At 33.3% G+C, this 22,759-nt stretch overlaps 1 protein-coding gene across 1 annotated transcript; it reads left to right on the forward strand.

The window, feature by feature from the left end:
- Positions 1-18,649: 18,649 nt before the first annotated feature.
- LOC129807076 (transcription factor MafA) lies at positions 18,650-21,197 on the forward strand. The gene has a single exon (XM_055856097.1). It carries the CDS (start codon positions 19,001-19,003, stop codon positions 20,108-20,110), a length of 1,110 nt encoding a protein of 369 aa, XP_055712072.1. The 5' UTR covers positions 18,650-19,000; the 3' UTR covers positions 20,111-21,197.
- Positions 21,198-22,759: the final 1,562 nt, after the last annotated feature.

Raw genomic sequence — 22,759 nt, forward strand, 5'->3', positions numbered from 1 at the left:
CATAATCGAAAATTTTAAATTTAAGATACTAACTAGGGAAAAGAAAATATGCCTAAAAAAATTTTTTTTATGCCAACTTTGGGGGGTCTATCTCTTCTAGTTTAGGAGATATTCGCGTTTAAAGATTTGCATACAAAATATGCCTAAAAAATTTTTTTTTTGATGCCAACTTTGGGGGGTCTATCTCTTCTAGTTTAGGAGATATTCGCGTTTAAAGATTTGCATACAAAATATGCCTAAAAAAATTTTTTTTGATGCCAACTTTGGGGGGTCTATCTCTTCTAGTTTAGGAGATATTCGCGTTTAAAAATTTGCATACAAAATATGCCTAAAAAATTTTTTTTTGATGCCAACTTTGGGGGGTCTATCTCTTCTAGTTTAGGAGATATTCGCGTTTAAAGATTTGCATACAAAATATGCCTAAAAAAATTTTATGCCTAAAAAAAATTTTTTTTGATGCCAACTTTGGGGGGTCTATCTCTTCTAGTTTACGAGATATTCGCGTTTAAAGATTTGCATACAAAATATGCCTAAAAAAAATTTTTTTTGATGCCAACTTTGGGGGGTCTATCTCTTCTAGTTTAGGAGATATTCGCGTTTAAAGATTTGCATACAAAATATGCCTAAAAAAAATTTTTTTTGATGCCAACTTTGGGGGGTCTATCTCTTCTAGTTTACGAGATATTCGCGTTTAAAGATTTGCATACAAAATATGCCTAAAAAAATTTTATGCCTAAAAAAAATTTTTTTTGATGCCAACTTTGGGGGGTCTATCTCTTCTAATTTAGGAGATATTCGCGTTTAAAGATTTGCATACAAAATATGCCTAAAAAAAATTTTTTTTGATGCCAACTTTGGGGGGTCTATCTCTTCTAGTTTACGAGATATTCGCGTTTAAAGATTTGCATACAAAATATGCCTAAAAAAATTTTATGCCTAAAAAAAATTTTTTTTGATGCCAACTTTGGGGGGTCTATCTCTTCTAATTTAGGAGATATTCGCGTTTAAAGATTTGCATACAAAATATGCCTAAAAAAAATTTTTTTTGATGCCAACTTTGGGGGGTCTATCTCTTCTAGTTTAGGAGATATTCGCGTTTAAAGATTTGCATACAAAATATGCCTAAAAAAATTTTTTTTGATGCCAACTTTGGGGGGTCTATCTCTTCTAGTTTACGAGATATTCGCGTTTAAAGATTTGCATACAAAATATGCCTAAAAAAAATTTTTTTTGATGCCAACTTTGGGGGGTCTATCTCTTCTAGTTTACGAGATATTCGCGTTTAAAGATTTGCATAGAAAATATGCCTAAAAAAATTTTTTTTGATGCCAACTTTGGGGGGTCTATCTCTTCTAGTTTAGGAGATATTCGCGTTTAAAGATTTGCATACAAAATATGCCTAAAAAAATTTTATGCCTAAAAAAAATTTTTTTTGATGCCAACTTTGGGGGGTCTATCTCTTCTAGTTTAGGAGATATTCGCGTTTAAAGATTTGCATACAAAATATGCCTAAAAAAATTTTATGCCTAAAAAAAATTTTTTTTGATGCCAACTTTGGGGGGTCTATCTCTTCTAGTTTACGAGATATTCGCGTTTAAAGATTTGCATACAAAATATGCCTAAAAAAAATTTTTTTTGATGCCAACTTTGGGGGGTCTATCTCTTCTAGTTTAGGAGATATTCGCGTTTAAAGATTTGCATACAAAATATGCCTAAAAAAATTTTATGCCTAAAAAAAATTTTTTTTGATGCCAACTTTGGGGGGTCTATCTCTTCTAATTTAGGAGATATTCGCGTTTAAAGATTTGCATACAAAATATGCCTAAAAAAAATTTTTTTTGATGCCAACTTTGGGGGGTCTATCTCTTCTAGTTTACGAGATATTCGCGTTTAAAGATTTGCATACAAAATATGCCTAAAAAAATTTTTTTTGATGCCAACTTTGGGGGGTCTATCTCTTCTAGTTTACGAGATATTCGCGTTTAAAGATTTGCATACAAAATATGCCTAAAAAAAATTTTTTTTGATGCCAACTTTGGGGGGTCTATCTCTTCTAGTTTACGAGATATTCGCGTTTAAAGATTTGCATAGAAAATATGCCTAAAAAAATTTTTTTTGATGCCAACTTTGGGGGGTCTATCTCTTCTAGTTTACGAGATATTCGCGTTTAAAGATTTGCATACAAAATATGCCTAAAAAAATTTTATGCCTAAAAAAAATTTTTTTTGATGCCAACTTTGGGGGTCTATCTCTTCTAGTTTAGGAGATATTCGCGTTTAAAGATTTGCATACAAAATATGCCTAAAAAACTTTTTTTGATGCCAACTTTGGGGGGTCTATCTCTTCTAGTTTAGGAGATATTCGCGTTTAAAGATTTGCATACAAAATATGCCTAAAAAAAATTTTTTTTGATGCCAACTTTGGGGGGTCTATCTCTTCTAGTTTAGGAGATATTCGCGTTTAAAGATTTGCATACAAAATATGCCTAAAAAAATTTTATGCCTAAAAAAAATTTTTTTTTGATGCCAACTTTGGGGGGTCTATCTCTTCTAATTTAGGAGATATTCGCGTTTAAAGATTTGCATACAAAATATGCCTAAAAAAAATTTTTTTTGATGCCAACTTTGGGGGGTCTATCTCTTCTAGTTTAGGAGATATTCGCGTTTAAAGATTTGCATACAAAATATGCCTAAAAAAATTTTTTTTTGATGCCAACTTTGGGGGGTCTATCTCTTCTAGTTTAGGAGATATTCGCGTTTAAAGATTTGCATACAAAATATGCCTAAAAAATTTTTTTTTTGATGCCAACTTTTGGGGTCTATCTCTTCTAGTTTAGGAGATATTCGCGTTTAAAGATTTGCATACAAAATATGCCTAAAAAAAATTTTTTTTATGCCAACTTTGGGGGGTCTATCTCTTCTAGTTTAGGAGATATTCGCGTTTAAAGATTTGCATACAAAATATGCCTAAAACATTTTTTTTTGATGCCAACTTTGGGGGGTCTATCTCTTCTAGTTTAGGAGATATTCGCGTTTAAATATTTGCATACAAAACATGCCTAAAAAAATTTTTTTTTGATGCCAACTTTGGGGGGTCTATCTCTTCTAGTTTAGGAGATATTCGCGTTTAAAGATTTGCATACAAAATATGCCTAAAAAAATTTTTTTTTGATGCCAACTTTGGGGGTCTATCTCTTCTAGTTTAGGAGATATTCGCGTTTAAAGATTTGCATACAAAATATGCCTAAAAAAAATTTTTTTTTGATGCCAACTTTGGGGGGTCTATCTCTTCTAGTTTAGGAGATATTCGCGTTTAAAGATTTGCATACAAAATATGCCTAAAAAAATTTTTTTGATGCCAACTTTGGGGGGTCTATCTCTTCTAGTTTAGGAGATATTCGCGTTTAAAGATTTGCATACAAAATATGCCTAAAAAAATTTTTTTTTGATGCCAACTTTGGGGGGTCTATCTCTTCTAGTTTAGGAGATATTCGCGTTTAAAGATTTGCATACAAAATATGCCTAAAAAAAATTTTTTTTTGATGCCAACTTTGGGGGGTCTATCTCTTCTAGTTTAGGAGATATTCGCGTTTAAAGATTTGCATACAAAATATGCCTAAAAAATTTTTTTTTTTATGCCAACTTTGGGGTGTCTATCTCTTCTAGTTTAGGAGATATTCGCGTTTAAAGATTTGCATACAAAATATGCCTAAAAAAATTTTTTTGATGCCAACTTTGGGGGGTCTATCTCTTCTAGTTTAGGAGATATTCGCGTTTAAAGATTTGCATACAAAATATGCCTAAAAGAAAATTTTTTTGATGCCAACTTTGGGGGGTCTATCTCTTCTAGTTTAGGAGATATTCGCGTTTAAAGATTTGCATACAAAATATGCCTAAACAAATTTTTTTTGATGCCAACTTTGGGGGGTCTATCTCTTCTAGTTTAGGAGATATTCGCGTTTAAAAATTTGCATACAAAATATGCCTAAAAAATTTTTTTTTGATGCCAACTTTGGGGGGTCTATCTCTTCTAGTTTAGGAGATATTCGCGTTTAAAGATTTGCATACAAAATATGCCTAAAAAAATTTTTTTTGATGCCAACTTTGGGGGGTCTATCTCTTCTAGTTTAGGAGATATTCGCGTTTAAAGATTTGCATACAAAATATGCCTAAAAAAATTTTTTTGATGCCAACTTTGGGGGGTCTATCTCTTCTAGTTTAGGAGATATTCGCGTTTAAAGATTTGCATACAAAATATGCCTAAAAAAAATTTTTTTTGATGCCAACTTTGGGGGGTCTATCTCTTCTAGTTTAGGAGATATTCGCGTTTAAAGATTTGCATACAAAATATGCCTAAAAAATTTTTTTTTTATGCCAACTTTGGGGTGTCTATCTCTTCTAGTTTAGGAGATATTCGCGTTTAAAGATTTGCATACAAAATATGCCTAAAAAAATTTTTTTGATGCCAACTTTGGGGGGTCTATCTCTTCTAGTTTAGGAGATATTCGCGTTTAAAGATTTGCATACAAAATATGCCTAAAAGAAAATTTTTTTGATGCCAACTTTGGGGGGTCTATCTCTTCTAGTTTAGGAGATATTCGCGTTTAAAGATTTGCATACAAAATATGCCTAAAAAAATTTTTTTTGATGCCAACTTTGGGGGGTCTATCTCTTCTAGTTTAGGAGATATTCGCGTTTAAAAATTTGCATACAAAATATGCCTAAAAAATTTTTTTTTGATGCCAACTTTGGGGGGTCTATCTCTTCTAGTTTAGGAGATATTCGCGTTTAAAGATTTGCATACAAAATATGCCTAAAAAAATTTTTTTTGATGCCAACTTTGGGGGGCCTATCTCTTCTAGTTTAGGAGATATTCGCGTTTAAAGATTTGCATACAAAATATGCCTAAAAAAATTTTTTTTGATGCCAACTTTGGGGGGTCTATCTCTTCTAGTTTAGGAGATATTCGCGTTTAAAGATTTGCATACAAAATATGCCTAAAAAAATTTTTTTTGATGCCAACTTTGGGGTCTATCTCTTCTAGTTTAGGAGATATTCGCGTTTAAAGATTTGCATACAAAATATGCCTAAAAAAATTTTTTTGATGCCAACTTTGGGGGGTCTATCTCTTCTAGTTTAGGAGATATTCGCGTTTAAAGATTTGCATACAAAATATGCCTAAAAAATTTTTTTTTTGATGCCAACTTTGGGGGGTCTATCTCTTCTAGTTTAGGAGATATTCGCGTTTAAAGATTTGCATACAAAATATGCCTAAAAAAATTTTTTTTTGATGCCAACTTTGGGGGGTCTATCTCTTCTAGTTTAGGAGATATTCGCGTTTAAAGATTTGCATACAAAATATGCCTAAAAGAAAATTTTTTTGATGCCAACTTTGGGGGGTCTATCTCTTCTAGTTTACGAGATATTCGCGTTTAAAGATTTGCATACAAAATATGCCTAAAACATTTTCTTTTTTTGATGCCAACTTTGGGGGGTCTATCTCTTCTAGTTTAGGAGATATTCGCGTTTAAAGATTTGCATACAAAATATGCATAAAAAAAATTTTTTTTGATGCCAACTTTGGGGGGCCTATCTCTTCTAGTTTAGGAGATATTCGCGTTTAATGATTTGCATACAAAATATGCCTAAAAAAAATTTTTTTTGATGCCAACTTTGGGGGTCTATCTCTTCTAGTTTAGGAGATATTCGCGTTTAAAGATTTGCATACAAAATATGCCTAAAAAATTTTTTTTTGATGCCAACTTTGGGGGGTCTATCTCTTCTAGTTTAGGAGATATTCGCGTTTAAAGATTTGCATACAAAATATGCCTAAAAAATTTTTTTTGATGCCAACTTTGGGGGGTCTATCTCTTCTAGTTTAGGAGATATTCGCGTTTAAAGATTTGCATACAAAATATGCCTAAAAAAAATTTTTTTTGATGCCAACTTTGGGGGGTCTATCTCTTCTAGTTTAGGAGATATTCGCGTTTAAAGATTTGCATACAAAATATGCCTAAAATAATTTTTTTTTTATGCCAACTTTGGGGGGTCTATCTCTTCTAGTTTAGGAGATATTCGTGTTTAAAGATTTGCATACAAAATATGCCTAAAAAAAATTTTTTTTTTGATGCCAACTTTGGGGGGTCTATCTCTTCTAGTTTAGGAGATATTCGCGTTTAAAGATTTGCATACAAAATATGCATAAAAAAAATTTTTTTTGATGCCAACTTTGGGGGGCCTATCTCTTCTAGTTTAGGAGATATTCGCGTTTAAAGATTTGCATACAAAATATGCCTAAAAAAAATTTTTTTTGATGCCAACTTTGGGGGGTCTATCTCTTCTAGTTTAGGAGATATTCGCGTTTAAAGATTTGCATACAAAATATGCCTAAAAAAATTTTTTTTGATGCCAACTTTGGGGGGTCTATCTCTTCTAGTTTAGGAGATATTCGCGTTTAAAGATTTGCATACAAAATATGCCTAAAAAAATTTTTTTTGATGCCAACTTTGGGGGGTCTATCTCTTCTAGTTTAGGAGATATTCGCGTTTAAAGATTTGCATACAAAATATGCCTAAAAAAAATTTTTTTTGATGCCAACTTTGGGGGGTCTATCTCTTCTAGTTTAGGAGATATTCGCGTTTAAAGATTTGCATACAAAATATGCCTAAAAAAAATTTTTTTTGATGCCAACTTTGGGGGGTCTATCTCTTCTAGTTTAGGAGATATTCGCGTTTAAAGATTTGCATACAAAATATGCCTAAAAAAAATTTTTTTTGATGCCAACTTTGGGGGGTCTATCTCTTCTAGTTTAGGAGATATTCGCGTTTAAAGATTTGCATACAAAATATGCCTAAAAAAATTTTTTTTTTGATGCCAACTTTGGGGGGTCTATCTCTTCTAGTTTAGGAGATATTCGCGTTTAAAGATTTGCATACAAAATATGCCTAAAAGAAAATTTTTTTGATGCCAACTTTGGGGGGTCTATCTCTTCTAGTTTAGGAGATATTCGCGTTTAAAGATTTGCATACAAAATATGCATAAAAAAAATTTTTTTTGATGCCAACTTTGGGGGGCCTATCTCTTCTAGTTTAGGAGATATTCGCGTTTAAAGATTTGCATACAAAATATGCCTAAAAAAAATTTTTTTTGATGCCAACTTTGGGGGGTCTATCTCTTCTAGTTTAGGAGATATTCGCGTTTAAAGATTTGCATACAAAATATGCCTAAAAAAAATTTTTTTTGATGCCAACTTTGGGGGGTCTATCTCTTCTAGTTTAGGAGATATTCGCGTTTGAAGATTTGCATACAAAATATGCCTAAAAAAAATTTTTTTTGATGCCAACTTTGGGGGGTCTATCTCTTCTAGTTTAGGAGATATTCGCGTTTAAAGATTTGCATACAAAATATGCCTAAAAAAAAATTTTTTTGATGCCAACTTTGGGGGGTCTATCTCTTCTAGTTTAGGAGATATTCGCGTTTAAAGATTTGCATACAAAATATGCCTAAAAAAATTTTTTTTGATGCCAACTTTGAGGGGTCTATCTCTTCTAGTTTAGGAGATATTCGCGTTTAAAGATTTGCATACAAAATATGCCTAAAAAAAATTTTTTTTGATGCCAACTTTGAGGGGTCTATCTCTTCTAGTTTAGGAGATATTCGCGTTTAAAGATTTGCATACAAAATATGCCTAAAAAAAATTTTTTTTGATGCCAACTTTGGGGGTCTATCTCTTCTAGTTTAGGAGATATTCGCGTTTAAAGATTTGCATACAAAATATGCCTAAAAAATTTTTTTTTGATGCCAACTTTGGGGGGTCTATCTCTTCTAGTTTAGGAGATATTCGCGTTTAAAGATTTGCATACAAAATATGCCTAAAAAAAATTTTTTTGATGCCAACTTTGGGGGGTCTATCTCTTCTAGTTTAGGAGATATTCGCGTTTAAAGATTTGCATACAAAATATGCCTAAAAAAAATTTTTTTTGATGCCAACTTTGGGGGGTCTATCTCTTCTACTTTAGGAGATATTCGCGTTTAAAGATTTGCATACAAAATATGCCTAAAAAAAATTTTTTTTGATGCCAACTTTGGGGGGTCTATCTCTTCTAGTTTAGGAGATATTCGCGTTTAAAGATTTGCATACAAAATATGCCTAAAAAAAATTTTTTTTGATGCCAACTTTGGGGGGTCTATCTCTTCTAGTTTAGGAGATATTCGCGTTTAAAGATTTGCATACAAAATATGCCCAAAAAATTTTTTTTGATGCCAACTTTGGGGGGTCTATCTCTTCTAGTTTAGGAGATATTCGGGTTTAAAGATTTGCATACAAAATATGCCTAAAAAATTTTTTTTTGATGCCAACTTTGGGGGGTCTATCTCTTCTAGTTTAGGAGATATTCGCGTTTAAAGATTTGCATACAAAATATGCCTAAAAAAAATTTTTTTTGATGCCAACTTTGGGGGGTCTTTCTCTTCTAGTTTAGGAGATATTCGCGTTTAAAGATTTGCATACAAAATATGCCTAAAAAAAATTTTTTTTGATGCCAACTTTGGGGGGTCTATCTCTTCTAGTTTAGGAGATATTCGCGTTTAAAGATTTGCATACAAAATATGCCTAAAAAAAATTTTTTTTGATGCCAACTTTGGGGGGTCTATCTCTTCTAGTTTAGGAGATATTCGCGTTTAAAGATTTGCATACAAAATATGCCTAAAAAAATTTTTTTTTTTGATGCCAACTTTGGGGGGTCTATCTCTTCTAGTTTAGGAGATATTCGCGTTTAAAGATTTGCATACAAAATATGCCTAAAAAAAATTTTTTTTGATGCCAACTTTGGGGGGTCTATCTCTTCTAGTTTAGGAGATATTCGCGTTTAAAGATTTGCATACAAAATATGCATAAAAAAATTTTTTTTTGATGCCAACTTTGGGGGGCCTATCTCTTCTAGTTTAGGAGATATTCGCGTTTAAAGATTTGCATACAAAATATGCCTAAAAAAAATTTTTTTTGATGCCAACTTTGGGGGGTCTATCTCTTCTAGTTTAGGAGATATTCGCGTTTAAAGATTTGCATACAAAATATGCCTAAAAAAAATTTTTTTTGATGCCAACTTTGGGGGGTCTATCTCTTCTAGTTTAGGAGATATTCGCGTTTAAAGATTTGCATACAAAATATGCCTAAAAAATTTTTTTTTGATGCCAACTTTGGGGGGTCTATCTCTTCTAGTTTAGGAGATATTCGCGTTTAAAGATTTGCATACAAAATATGCCTAAAAAAAATTTTTTTTGATGCCAACTTTGGGGGGTCTATCTCTTCTAGTTTAGGAGATATTCGCGTTTAAAGATTTGCATACAAAATATGCCTAAAAAAATTTTTTTTTGATGCCAACTTTGGGGGGTCTATCTCTTCTAGTTTAGGAGATATTCGCGTTTAAAGATTTGCATACAAAATATGCCTAAAAAAAATTTTTTTTGATGCCAACTTTGGGGGGTCTATCTCTTCTAGTTTAGGAGATATTCGGGTTTAAAGATTTGCATACAAAATATGCCTAAAAAAATTTTTTTTGATGCCAACTTTGGGGGGTCTATCTCTTCTAGTTTAGGAGATATTCGCGTTTAAAGATTTGCATACAAAATATGCCTAAAAAAAATTTTTTTTGATGCCAACTTTGGGGGGTCTATCTCTTCTAGTTTAGGAGATATTCGCGTTTAAAGATTTGCATACAAAATATGCCTAAAAAAAATTTTTTTTGATGCCAACTTTGGGGGGTCTATCTCTTCTAGTTTAGGAGATATTCGCGTTTAAAGATTTGCATACAAAATATGCCTAAAAAATTTTTTTTTGATGCCAACTTTGGGGGGTCTATCTCTTCTAGTTTAGGAGATATTCGCGTTTAAAGATTTGCATACAAAATATGCCTAAAAAAAATTTTTTTTGATGCCAACTTTGGGGGGTCTATCTCTTCTAGTTTAGGAGATATTCGCGTTTAAAGATTTGCATACAAAATATGCCTAAAAAAAATTTTTTTTGATGCCAACTTTGGGGGGTCTATCTCTTCTAGTTTAGGAGATATTCGCGTTTAAAGATTTGCATACAAAATATGCCTAAAAAAAATTTTTTTTGATGCCAACTTTGGGGGGTCTATCTCTTCTAGTTTAGGAGATATTCGCGTTTAAAGATTTGCATACAAAATATGCCTAAAAAAAATTTTTTTTGATGCCAACTTTGGGGGGTCTTTCTCTTCTAGTTTAGGAGATATTCGCGTTTAAAGATTTGCATACAAAATATGCCTAAAAAAAATTTTTTTTGATGCCAACTTTGGGGGGTCTATCTCTTCTAGTTTAGGAGATATTCGCGTTTAAAGATTTGCATACAAAATATGCATAAAAAAAATTTTTTTTGATGCCAACTTTGGGGGGCCTATCTCTTCTACTTTAGGAGATATTCGCGTTTAAAAATTTGCATACAAAATATGCCTAAAAAAATTTTTTTTTGATGCCAACTTTGGGGGGTCTATCTCTTCTAGTTTAGGAGATATTCGCGTTTAAAGATTTGCATACAAAATATGCCTAAAAAATTTTTTTTGATGCCAACTTTGGGGGGTCTATCTCTTCTAGTTTAGGAGATATTCGCGTTTAAAGATTTGCATACAAAATATGCCTAAAATAATTTTTTTTTTATGCCAACTTTGGGGGGTCTATCTCTTCTAGTTTAGGAGATATTCGTGTTTAAAGATTTGCATACCAAATATGCCTAAAAAAATTTTTTTTTTTGATGCCAACTTTGGGGGGTCTATCTCTTCTAGTTTAGGAGATATTCGCGTTTAAAGATTTGCATACAAAATATGCATAAAAAAAATTTTTTTTGATGCCAACTTTGGGGGGCCTATCTCTTCTAGTTTAGGAGATATTCGCGTTTAAAGATTTGCATACAAAATATGCCTAAAAAAAATTTTTTTTGATGCCAACTTTGGGGGGTCTATCTCTTCTAGTTTAGGAGATATTCGCGTTTAAAGATTTGCATACAAAATATGCCTAAAAAAATTTTTTTTGATGCCAACTTTGGGGGGTCTATCTCTTCTAGTTTAGGAGATATTCGCGTTTAAAGATTTGCATACAAAATATGCCTAAAAAATTTTTTTTTGATGCCAACTTTGGAGGGTCTATCTCTTCTAGTTTAGGAGATATTCGCGTTTAAAGATTTGCATACAAAATATGCCTAAAAAAAATTTTTTTTGATGCCAACTTTGGGGGGTCTATCTCTTCTAGTTTAGGAGATATTCGCGTTTAAAGATTTGCATACAAAATATGCCTAAAAAAATTTTTTTTTTGATGCCAACTTTGGGGGGTCTATCTCTTCTAGTTTAGGAGATATTCGCGTTTAAAGATTTGCATACAAAATATGCATAAAAAATAATTTTTTTGATGCCAACTTTGGGGGGCCTATCTCTTCTAGTTTAGGAGATATTCGCGTTTAAAGATTTGCATACAAAATATGCCTAAAAAAAATTTTTTTTGATGCCAACTTTGGGGGGTCTATCTCTTCTAGTTTAGGAGATATTCGCGTTTAAAGATTTGCATACAAAATATGCCTAAAAAATTTTTTTTTGATGCCAACTTTGGGGGGTCTATCTCTTCTAGTTTAGGAGATATTCGCGTTTAAAGATTTGCATACAAAATATGCCTAAAAAAATTTTTTTTGATGCCAACTTTGGGGGGTCTATCTCTTCTAGTTTAGGAGATATTCGCGTTTAAAGATTTGCATACAAAATATGCCTAAAAAAAATTTTTTTTGATGCCAACTTTGGGGGGTCTATCTCTTCTAGTTTAGGAGATATTCGCGTTTAAAGATTTGCATACAAAATATGCATAAAAAAAATTTTTTTGATGCCAACTTTGGGGGGTCTATCTCTTCTAGTTTAGGAGATATTCGCGTTTAAAGATTTGCATACAAAATATGCCTAAAAAAAATTTTTTTTGATGCCAACTTTGGGGGGTCTATCTCTTCTAGTTTAGGAAATATTCGCGTTTAAAGATTTGCATACAAAATATGCCTAAAAAAAATTTTTTTTGATGCCAACTTTGGGGGGTCTATCTCTTCTAGTTTAGGAGATATTCGCGTTTAAAGATTTGCATACAAAATATGCCTAAAAAAATTTTTTTTTTGATGCCAACTTTGAGGGGTCTATCTCTTCTAGTTTAGGAGATATTCGCGTTTAAAGATTTGCATACAAAATATGCCTAAAAAAAATTTTTTTTGATGCCAACTTTGGGGGGTCTATCTCTTCTAGTTTAGGAGATATTCGCGTTTAAAGATTTGCATACAAAATATGCCTAAAAAAAATTTTTTTTGATGCCAACTTTGGGGGGTCTATCTCTTCTAGTTTAGGAGATATTCGCGTTTAAAGATTTGCATACAAAATATGCCTAAAAAATTTTTTTTTGATGCCAACTTTGGGGGGTCTATCTCTTCTAGTTTAGGAGATATTCGCGTTTAAAGATTTGCATACAAAATATGCCTAAAAAAAATTTTTTTTGATGCCAACTTTGGGGGGTCTATCTCTTCTAGTTTAGGAGATATTCGCGTTTAAAGATTTGCATACAAAATATGCCTAAAAAAAATTTTTTTTTGATGCCAACTTTGGGGGGTCTATCTCTTCTAGTTTAGGAGATATTCGCGTTTAAAGATTTGCATACAAAATATGCCTAAAAAAAATTTTTTTTGATGCCAACTTTGGGGGGTCTATCTCTTCTAGTTTAGGAGATATTCGCGTTTAAAGATTTGCATACAAAATTTGCCTAAAAAATTTTTTTTGATGCCAACTTTGGGGGGTCTATCTCTTCTAGTTTAGGAGATATTCGCGTTTAAAGATTTGCATACAAAATATGCCTAAAAAAAATTTTTTTTGATGCCAACTTTGGGGGGTCTATCTCTTCTAGTTTAGGAGATATTCGCGTTTAAAGATTTGCATACAAAATATGCCTAAAAAAATTTTTTTTTGATGCCAACTTTGAGGGGTCTATCTCTTCTAGTTTAGGAGATATTCGCGTTTAAAGATTTGCATACAAAATATGCCTAAAAAAAATTTTTTTTGATGCCAACTTTGGGGGGTCTATCTCTTCTAGTTTAGGAGATATTCGCGTTTAAAGATTTGCATACAAAATATGCCTAAAAAAAATTTTTTGTGATGCCAACTTTGGGGGGTCTATCTCTTCTAGTTTAGGAGATATTCGCGTTTAAAGATTTGCATACAAAATATGCCTAAAAAAAATTTTTTTTGATGCCAACTTTGGGGGGTCTATCTCTTCTAGTTTAGGAGATATTCGCGTTTAAAGATTTGCATACAAAATATGCCTAAAAAAAATTTTTTTTGATGCCAACTTTGGGGGGTCTATCTCTTCTAGTTTAGGAGATATTCGCGTTTAAAGATTTGCATACAAAATATGCATAAAAAATTTTTTTTTTGATGCCAACTTTGGGGGGTCTATCTCTTCCAGTTTAGGAGATATTCGCGTTTAAAGATTTGCATACAAAATATGCCTAAAAAAAATTTTTTTTGATGCCAACTTTGGGGGGTCTATCTCTTCTAGTTTAGGAGATATTCGCGTTTAAAGATTTGCATACAAAATATGCCTAAAAAAATTTTTTTTTTGATGCCAACTTTGAGGGGTCTATCTCTTCTAGTTTAGGAGATATTCGCGTTTAAAGATTTGCATACAAAATATGCCTAAAAAAATTTTTTTTTGATGCCAACTTTGGGGGGTCTATCTCTTCTAGTTTACGAGATATTCGCGTTTAAAGATTTGCATACAAAATATGCCTAAAATTTTTTTTTTGATGCCAACTTTGGGGGGTCTATCTCTTCTAGTTTAGGAGATATTCGCGTTTAAAGATTTGCATACAAAATATGCCTAAAATTTTTTTTTTGATGCCAACTTTGGGGGGTCTATCTCTTCTATTCTATTCTATTCGAAATCAGTGTAAATATTATGCTTTTTAGGTGTATTATTGATTAATGTTACCTCTTTTCATGTTAATTTTATACCTAAAAAGGTGTAAAATTTTGACATTAACAAATATGTTGATATATTTTTACACCTAAAAAGTGTTAAACTTACGAGGAAAAAAAGTTAATCGCACCCTCTTTTTTTCTCAGTGTAGATGTTATTATGTAAAAATTGCACATAAAATCTCTTAACTCTTTCCGGACCACAGCATATGCTGCAAGCCAATTTCATCATTTTTTAATCAAAAATATCTAAGCCCAGGAATTAATTGAGGTCCTACAAAAATATAATATCTTACATTTGGACATCCTTATAGTTTGTAATCATCCACAAGAATAGGATTTTTATCAGTTCTGGTTCTGAATAATTAAAAAAACATTATTTTTCACTGAATATTCATATGCTGCTTTGGGTACCCAAAAAGAAACGAAAGAGTTAACCCTTTAAAATAGATTGGAATATCGGTGTCCCTCAGAGAAAATTAATTTTTCTGAATATTTAAAGTTACTTTCTTTTTAAATTTTGTGTATAATCAAAAACTAAAAGACAGTGAATGGAAAAAGGGACAGATAATCCTAACCGGCTTATGTAGGTGAGATTCTTAACGTGAGCTAACTCGGAGTGCATGCAAATTCGATTTAGAGCTGAAGTTGGGAGACGCCATTCAGTTATCTTGAATCAAATTCGTTAAATTATACAAATTTTGTATTTAAACCAAAATATCAAGGATTTGGATGAACTGACAGAAAAGTGTTATATGACAGAAATGTAGACCAGAATGTTCTCTATAATTTTCCCATAGAACATGATCTCATCGATTACTCAGAAGCCAAGATAATCGAGGTTTTTTGTTTCTTAACTCGTTTTTTCATCCAGAGTTCCCCAAGTAGTCATTTGTTGAACTTCAACTATATCAAAGAATTGTTGTATTTTGTGGGACTTTCCATTTAAAACCCTATTTTAAGTGTCTTTGTGGAGTAGAGGCAGTCAAATTGGCATCTGAGGGATTTCAAACCGTTATTATGGGAAAAATAAATTTTTTCACACTTAAACGGCAAAATCTGAGTGATAGCGTAGTCTGAGTGGAAAATGATGTATGGACGAAATGTTGACACGAATGTTCTCTACAATTATGTCGAAGTAATCATCAAAATCGGTTCAGCGACAGTCGAGATAATTGAGGTTATGTGATATTGAAATTGGTTTTTCGACTGTGGCGCCCCTGGTGTTGGTCCCACGAAGTTCAAATATTCTAGAAAGTTGTAGCATTTGGTGAGGTCTTTCGTTTAAGCCCTCATTCATCAAAATCGGTCACATAGAACCGGAGATATGATTTTTTGAATTTCGTGAACTTTGACCCCTCATATCTCCGGTTCTATTGAAACCACAGTGCACATACGCACCATTTTGGAAACGTCCTAGACTGGACTACAACATACTAAAATTTCATTAACTTGCACAATGCCGTTTTTGAGAAAAGTGACTTTGAATTTCGATGAATTTTGACGCCATCACAGCGCCACCTGTGGTGACTTTTTGAACTTCCATCTGAAAGTGCTCATCGATACGAAACCAAAAAGGTAAAATTTAGGTCGCTATGTTAATTAGAACCGGAGATAGAGGCCGGTCAATATTCGAACTTTGACCCCTTATAGCTCGGGTCAGGGGTTATGGATCGATTTAAGGTTTTTTTGTTTGATAGGTATAATCAACGGCTACAACATACTAAAATTTCAGCCCGATTGCATAAGGAATTTTTGAGTTATTTAACTTTTAAGATTTAAAAATTTTCTTTTTAATAATAGCGCCCCTAGCGGTAGTTTTACGAACTTGCTATGTTAGAAGAGGAAGTGGCATTTCACGAGAGCTTTCCAAAAAGCCCCCATTTTTTAAATTCTGACAATTAGAACCGGAGTTATGGCCATTTTAAGAAATTTTTTTTGGACCCTTATAGCTTGGGTCAGGGGGGTCGGGGGACCTTAAGTTTGGTATTGATGGAAAGCTCTAAGGCCCAGCTATAACATACTAAAATTTGAGTCCGCTGAATGCCATAGGGACGGAGCCATTAAAAAAACAAAAAAAGGGGGGTATTCAAAATGGCGGAAGGAGGGGTGGGGGGTGGGGGGTCAATGCACCAAGTTGCAATTTTCATACGATATATAACCTTTGCCGAAAACCGCAAGTCGATATCTTTTTTAGTTTAGGAGCTATTAAGCTCCAAAGAGCGGCCGGACGGACGGACGGACGGACGGACGGACGGACAGGAACGGTTTTTAACCATCCATATATTCCTGATCAGGAAGTGTCAAAACACATTCTGGCAAAGTTTGGGGCCAATCGGAGGACATGAGATTTTGTTAGGATTATAGTAGGTGAGATTGTTAAGAATCTCACCTAATATACTTTTCTTAAATTTTTCTCTCTAATAATTCGCGGGAATAGGATATCCTCTTCATCAGGTTCGAAATCTGAGTAAGAAACGTCGTGAAGATAAAAAGAAAAAGTCAAGACAGGTCTATTTTTCCACTCACAATCTTTTACATGACATTAATCGGTTCAAATCGTTAGAAAACCGGTAAATGATGAGAAAATATTTTTGAGGTATAGATAGCATCTAAATCTCGAGTGAGCATTTCGCAAAGCCTGGAACGCTTTGCCACCCCTTTTTGTAAAAAGTCATAATTGCAAAATTATTATAAGTAACCGTAGATGTGGTAAGTGACTGCCCTGCTCTTGGTTTGCACCGATCCAGATTACCATGGCCGATGAAAACCATTCTTAAGTATAGAATTAAAAAAAAGCTGACGAGCAGCAAAAAGGCAAAGTCGCCACAGTCATTGGTAAAAATAAAAGAATCAAATAGATCAAATTTTGATCCTTTTGCAAAGGATGAATTAAATTAACATGTTTTATTATGATAAATGTGCATTCAAAGTTCGAAATTTGATCAATCCACAAAAGGAGCAAATTTGGATCAAAGTGATCCTTTATTTTTACCAGTGGTACCTATACCTATATAATTCACCGATGAATCGGAGCAATACAGTAGACTCTCTCTCAATCGGGTATTTGAGGCAAAATGTCATCCAAATTATCGAGAAATTTGGGCGTCAAAGTCATTGTAAATTCCACAAAAAGCGCTCAATTATAAAGAATCACGATAAAATAGGAAGAACTACAGCGAATTTGATCGAATTAGCTTCATAATTAAACGTGAAAATTGTCAACAAAATTTGTCGCCCGATTGAGAAAGAGCCGATTGAGCGAGAGTCTACTGTAACATCATTCTCTTTAGCCCTTTAACGACGAGACACTTTTTACGGACCGAAAATTAACAATAAAAATTAAACCGATAAACAAAATTTGTGAAACGTTTTACATCTTGGCAACAGAGATCGAGAACACTTCGGTGCATTATTTACCTCTACGTGCGATAGGGACAAAAATAGCCCGAAACTTTAAGTAATTTTTCTAACAATACCAATGAATAATATTTTTTGCTTTAATGAAAAAAAAAACAATGTATGAGTAACGTAGAGTTTTTATTCTCAAAAGGGTTTTGCTTAAAAAAAATTGGAAGTACAAAAAATAATTAAAATCATTTTTGGATATGAGAATTTAAAAATTCGCCATTTTTAAGCTTAAATATTTAATATAGCAAATAGCTGGAGACTGGCAAAAAATATCCTAGATTCGTTCAACCTTCTGCTTTGCAATTACGTACAAACATAAGGAAAAAAATAACTTTAGGTAGTCATAAAAAAATATTTTCTTTTTGGGACGCCGGTGTTCCAATCGTCCTTAAAGGGGTTAAAAGAGTTCGAGCAATAATTACCAAGAAGTTTTCATTTTCTCTAGTCATCTATTAATTCTTTATTTTTTTCTTGAAATCTTTTAATCGTAATTAAATATTTGGATAAATTAAAATCGATTTTAAATTTTTTGCTAGCTTTTTCCATCTTGTAATAATTTACTCGTGCCGAAGTTTATCAAGTTTATTTTATATATTCTATATTATGTAGTTTTCTAATCCTCCAGAAATACTCCCGCCTCTTTCGGTGGGCTATTTCCGCTATTTCTGTCTTAGCATTGGAACCCCTTTCCCCACCCTTGAGAAAGCATCACAGGTAAAATATTGCCTCAAGAGTGTTCGATGATCATCTCCTCTATGACTTTGAGATGAGGTCACCCATAGGGGGTGAATCTCATTTTAACCCTTTCTGCAAGTGATTTTCTCTCGAGCATAAAGATAAATAGCGTTCATTGTGATTTTTGTACCTAATTAAATATAAATAGCAGGAAGAGAATTTGCGGGAGAAATTTTACAATTTGAAAATAAATAGGAGATTATTTAATTACACTTTAATGCCCCAGAATTTTCCAGCGTACACACTGTGGGAAATTCCGTGGTACAAATTGGGGTGTGGATGGAGGATGGTTAGTGCCAGAAAAGAAATTGGTGAGAGAGAGAATCTCCGAGATGGCGAAGGGCATGGTATTATGTTTTGGCGAATGCGCAATTGCCGGATCCAATATCATGCCCCCAAAAATTGTGTGTTTGTCCCACGGGAAAAGGCGGAGTCAGAATGCCACTTGGTGTTGCTGCCTTCCACTTTTCCCGCCGGTCACATCAGACACTTTTCCATCCTGGCTCATTCTCCAGTGAGACGCGTTCGACGCCACTTGTGGCTCTCACTTCGTTAATCTCCAAATCAGGAATTTTCAGTGAAGTTTTTCCAAATGGGACTTTGGGGACTTTTTGATGGAGGAATTTGTGATTTTTTTTGTGAGGTGAATAATTTGTGAGACACTTTTGTGGAATAAAACTATTTGTTCGGGAGAGGATATCTGAGGAAATTATCAGTTTAGTGTGAGAAAAAGGTGATTGGACAATTTCGCGCGCTTTTTTTTCACAAACGTATCCACGTGTTTAATTAAGGACCTATAGTTTCCAAAAAAAGGCGGGAAAATAGGTGTTTTCTGAGGGATTGCAGAAGATAATGGAGGATCCTCATTTGGCAGACGAATACGTGCAGGATTTCGTGCTTGAGCATCTTGAGGATACAGCCGTAAAGCGCGAGGACCCAAGCCCACCCACGACTAAAATGTCCTGGACAGCAGGAGTTGAAGATGAGGTGGAGCCCCCAATACATACCATGAAACTTCGATCCTTGCCATCGCAGCAGCATGCTGGACACATAGCCTGGCATCATGATAAGCGACGCCTACATACCTTGTCGCCACCGCCGGAAATGTACAGTGGGCCCATGGCAGCTGGCCAGCCTGTCCTGGTGAATGCAGCCGTGGCAGGAGTACCCACAACCCCACCCGAGACACCTCCGGGCACGGGTTCACCCAATCCACCCTGTTCTCAGGGATACACAGCCTATCATGGAGTACAGCGTCAGAGCAATGGCCTGGTGGAGGATATGATGTTCCTTACGGATACCATGCGACTGGAACAGCCACTGGATTTACGTCATTTACATTGTGACGAAGGGGATTGGGATCGCCGAAGTTATATGCAAGCAGGAGATGGAAATGTAACTGGACCACCCTTCGGTTTCCAACATCATCATCTCACCCACCTTGAACATATGGGTCCTTATCATCCACACGGACACATGGTCAGACCCTTAAGTGGTGGCTCTACGGGCACCACAGTTGTCTCTCCGCGCCAATCTACCGGCCAGCACAGTTCCAGCAGTGAAGGTAGTCTAGGCAGTAAGGACGATAAAGAGATCGATGATGATGAACTTATGTCCCTAACTGTCCGGGAGCTCAATAAACGACTTCATGGCTATTCCCGCGAAACTGTGGTGCGCTACAAGCAGAAGCGACGGACGCTGAAGAATCGTGGCTATGCCCAGAATTGTCGATCAAAAAGACTACAGCAGCGTCAGGATTTGGAACTCACCAATCAAACCCTACACAGTGAGTTGAATCGCATGAAGATGGACCTGAAGAGGGTGATACAGGAGCGTGATCAGCTCAGGCAGATGCTGATGCCAATTGGACATTCACAGGCCGCCGGAACACCCAGTGGGACCCCACAGAATGAAGCTATCCATTCAGACGGCACCGGATCTCCAAGGGAGTTCTATCTATGACGGCAGAGCAGCAGTGCACACAACCACTGGCCAGGACGATACTAAACATTTCCAAAGAGAGGTGACTATTACCTTTGTTGCATGACCCTTAAGGGCTCTTCCCGTGGTTTACGCTACAATCTCGAAATCCATTCTGGTTTAATCTCTGTTGTTATTTTAATAAATTTATCAAAGATTCAAAAGACATTTTAAAATCTGCAAAATATAAATTTATTATTGAAATTAATTTTTTCAGTTGATAAATTGATATAGATTCTCAATTTATGCACTCTTTGGATTGGGGGTTTAATCCTGTTTTCAAATATCTTTTTCTTTCACCATTTCTTTCACCACTTCTAAGCTTGAAAAAAATATCTTAAAATTTGGAATATTATGAAATAGATAACTTAAACCATGTTGCTAAACGTCTTAGCAGCAGAAGTCTTTACTTAAAGAAAAGCAGCTTAAACGGAAACGTGAAACGGTTTTGAACCTGAGGTTTATCCATAAAGCTAACTGCTCTTGTTTTCCAACAGGTAGATTTTTTGGAAATTTTGAACTTTTGATTAGAACAAGTATTAAGTTGATCCTTTACACGGGCTTCAGACTGAGGGTTTAGCTGAATTAAAACAATTTTTCCGATCTTTCAAAATTAAATTTATCATTTGTCTTTAATATCCAAACATAAGTCTAAATTTTTATAAAAATATTGCATGATAAGAAACTGGAGAAGTTTAACGGCATGGCTAAATCTTAAGTTTAAAGCCCATATTACACGAACTTCAGATAAGAAGCTCAATTATCCAAGGTCTTAAAATTCAAAATTACAAATAATTTTATTGATTTTCAAAGTAAAATCGATCACTTGTCCTTAATATCCAAACCTAAGTCACTTATTTTTCAAAAATATTGATAAGAAATTGAATAGGTTGGGTCATATGGCTAAACCATGGATCTGAAGATCTTAGTTTTATATTTTAAAAAATATCAATAAAATTGCTTATTATTTAAAATTCAAGACCTTTGGAAACAGGGTTCACTTCTTAGTCTGTAACTTGTTTTTTTAATCTTATTTTTTATCTTTAAAAGAAATTTCAAAATATAAAAATTTTACAAAATTTGGATTAAGAGATAAAACAAATATAATATTCTAAAAATATACATTTAAGAAATTCTAAAATATTTATTTAAATTGAAATACTAACAGAAAAATATCTAAGTTTTGAAAATTCAGATTTATTTCCAAGTTCTGAGGCCAAGAAAAAATTTAAAAAAATTTAATTCGAAAACAATTAACTTTATTTACATAAAAAAAATTTTATTCCTTAAAGAATATTTTGATTCAAATGTTCTGGTTTTGATCTTGGTTTTGGAATAAGCAAAGGAAAATTTTTAAAAATTTATTTCTTTAGTTAATTTTAAATCTCAAAATTGTAGCCATTGACCGACCAGTTTCTTATTTAAAATATTTAAAAAAATTAATTCAGTTTAATTTTTTTTAGATTTGTGTCATAAGTTTAATACTGAGTTTTAGTGATTTTATTCAAATTTATGTTATGCAAATAAATAAGATATAAGCATAACCATAAATGAGCAGATAACCTAAAAACTGCGTGGTCAAAATCTTCTTTTCGTATCGTCTGAAATTATAAATATCTTCTTGTTTTTGAAGTTCTAAGTAAAAGATTCTTACAGAAAAAATACTAATTGTTGACTAACATAATATTTAATTTAATTGTGTTTCATGCTCTCAAATCTTTTTTTTTACATAAAAATATGACAGCACAAAATCTTTCCAATATTACAGCTTTATTAATTCTCCAAATAATAAGGTCCATAATGAAAATAATTTTTGAATGGTGATTGATAGGCAATAATCCCTATTTTTAAGTTCAAAACATATCATAACACTTTAAATAAAATTTCAGACAAAAGTTTAATTTTCTTGGACTTTTAATTTTTTGAAATAAAAATTGGTATAAAACTTTTCAGTATCAAAAAGGTAAAAACAAATGTATACGAAATGATAAGATAAATATTAATGGTCGAAAATCTACAAATATTATTGAAAAATATAATTTAGGTAACTTACTTTTTATCAAAATTCGTAGGGGAAAGTCGTCTGCCTTCAAACGAAAAATGGAGTTCCAAATTTAAGATTTTTTTCTGAAGAATCCACAAAGTGGATTTTATTTTCTACTACACCAAAAAATTCTCTTGTTCATTCGGCGTATATGATTACCTCATTTAGCACTCGCAAGTCCTCAGTTTTTCCTTCTGAGGAAATTAAAAAAGTGATGTCGATTTGTATGAAGGCAGCTGGCATAGTCTGCCTTCAAACGCGATGCAGCTGCCTTTAAATGTTTTTTTTTTCACTGAGAATATTGAATCAATAAAACTAAATGGGCTATAAATGATTAGATTGCAGCCTAACGCACTCACTAAAATCATCACTGCAGTCAAAAGACATTAAACAATAACTTTTCTTCACATTTTTCTGAAGCACTGTTTTGCACATGAAAATTTGGAAGAAAAAGCCATTGAAGTTGAAAATTATCAACTTGAAACATCCCGGCCGGAGCAAGATAGCAGGTTATAAGTATTTGTATGACGTTCGTCAGAGAAAAGTAGGAGTTCGATTTCACATGTTTTGATGTATGGAAAGATAGG

This window comes from Phlebotomus papatasi, chromosome 3 (genome assembly GCF_024763615.1).
Source record: "Phlebotomus papatasi isolate M1 chromosome 3, Ppap_2.1, whole genome shotgun sequence".
In the NCBI taxonomy this organism is placed as follows: domain Eukaryota; kingdom Metazoa; phylum Arthropoda; class Insecta; order Diptera; family Psychodidae; genus Phlebotomus; species Phlebotomus papatasi.

What these genes read in the sequence shown, in the direction of transcription:
- LOC129807076 (XM_055856097.1), top strand. Translation starts at nt 19,001, where the DNA reads ATGGAGGATCCTCATTTGGCAGACGAATACGTGCAGGATTTCGTGCTT.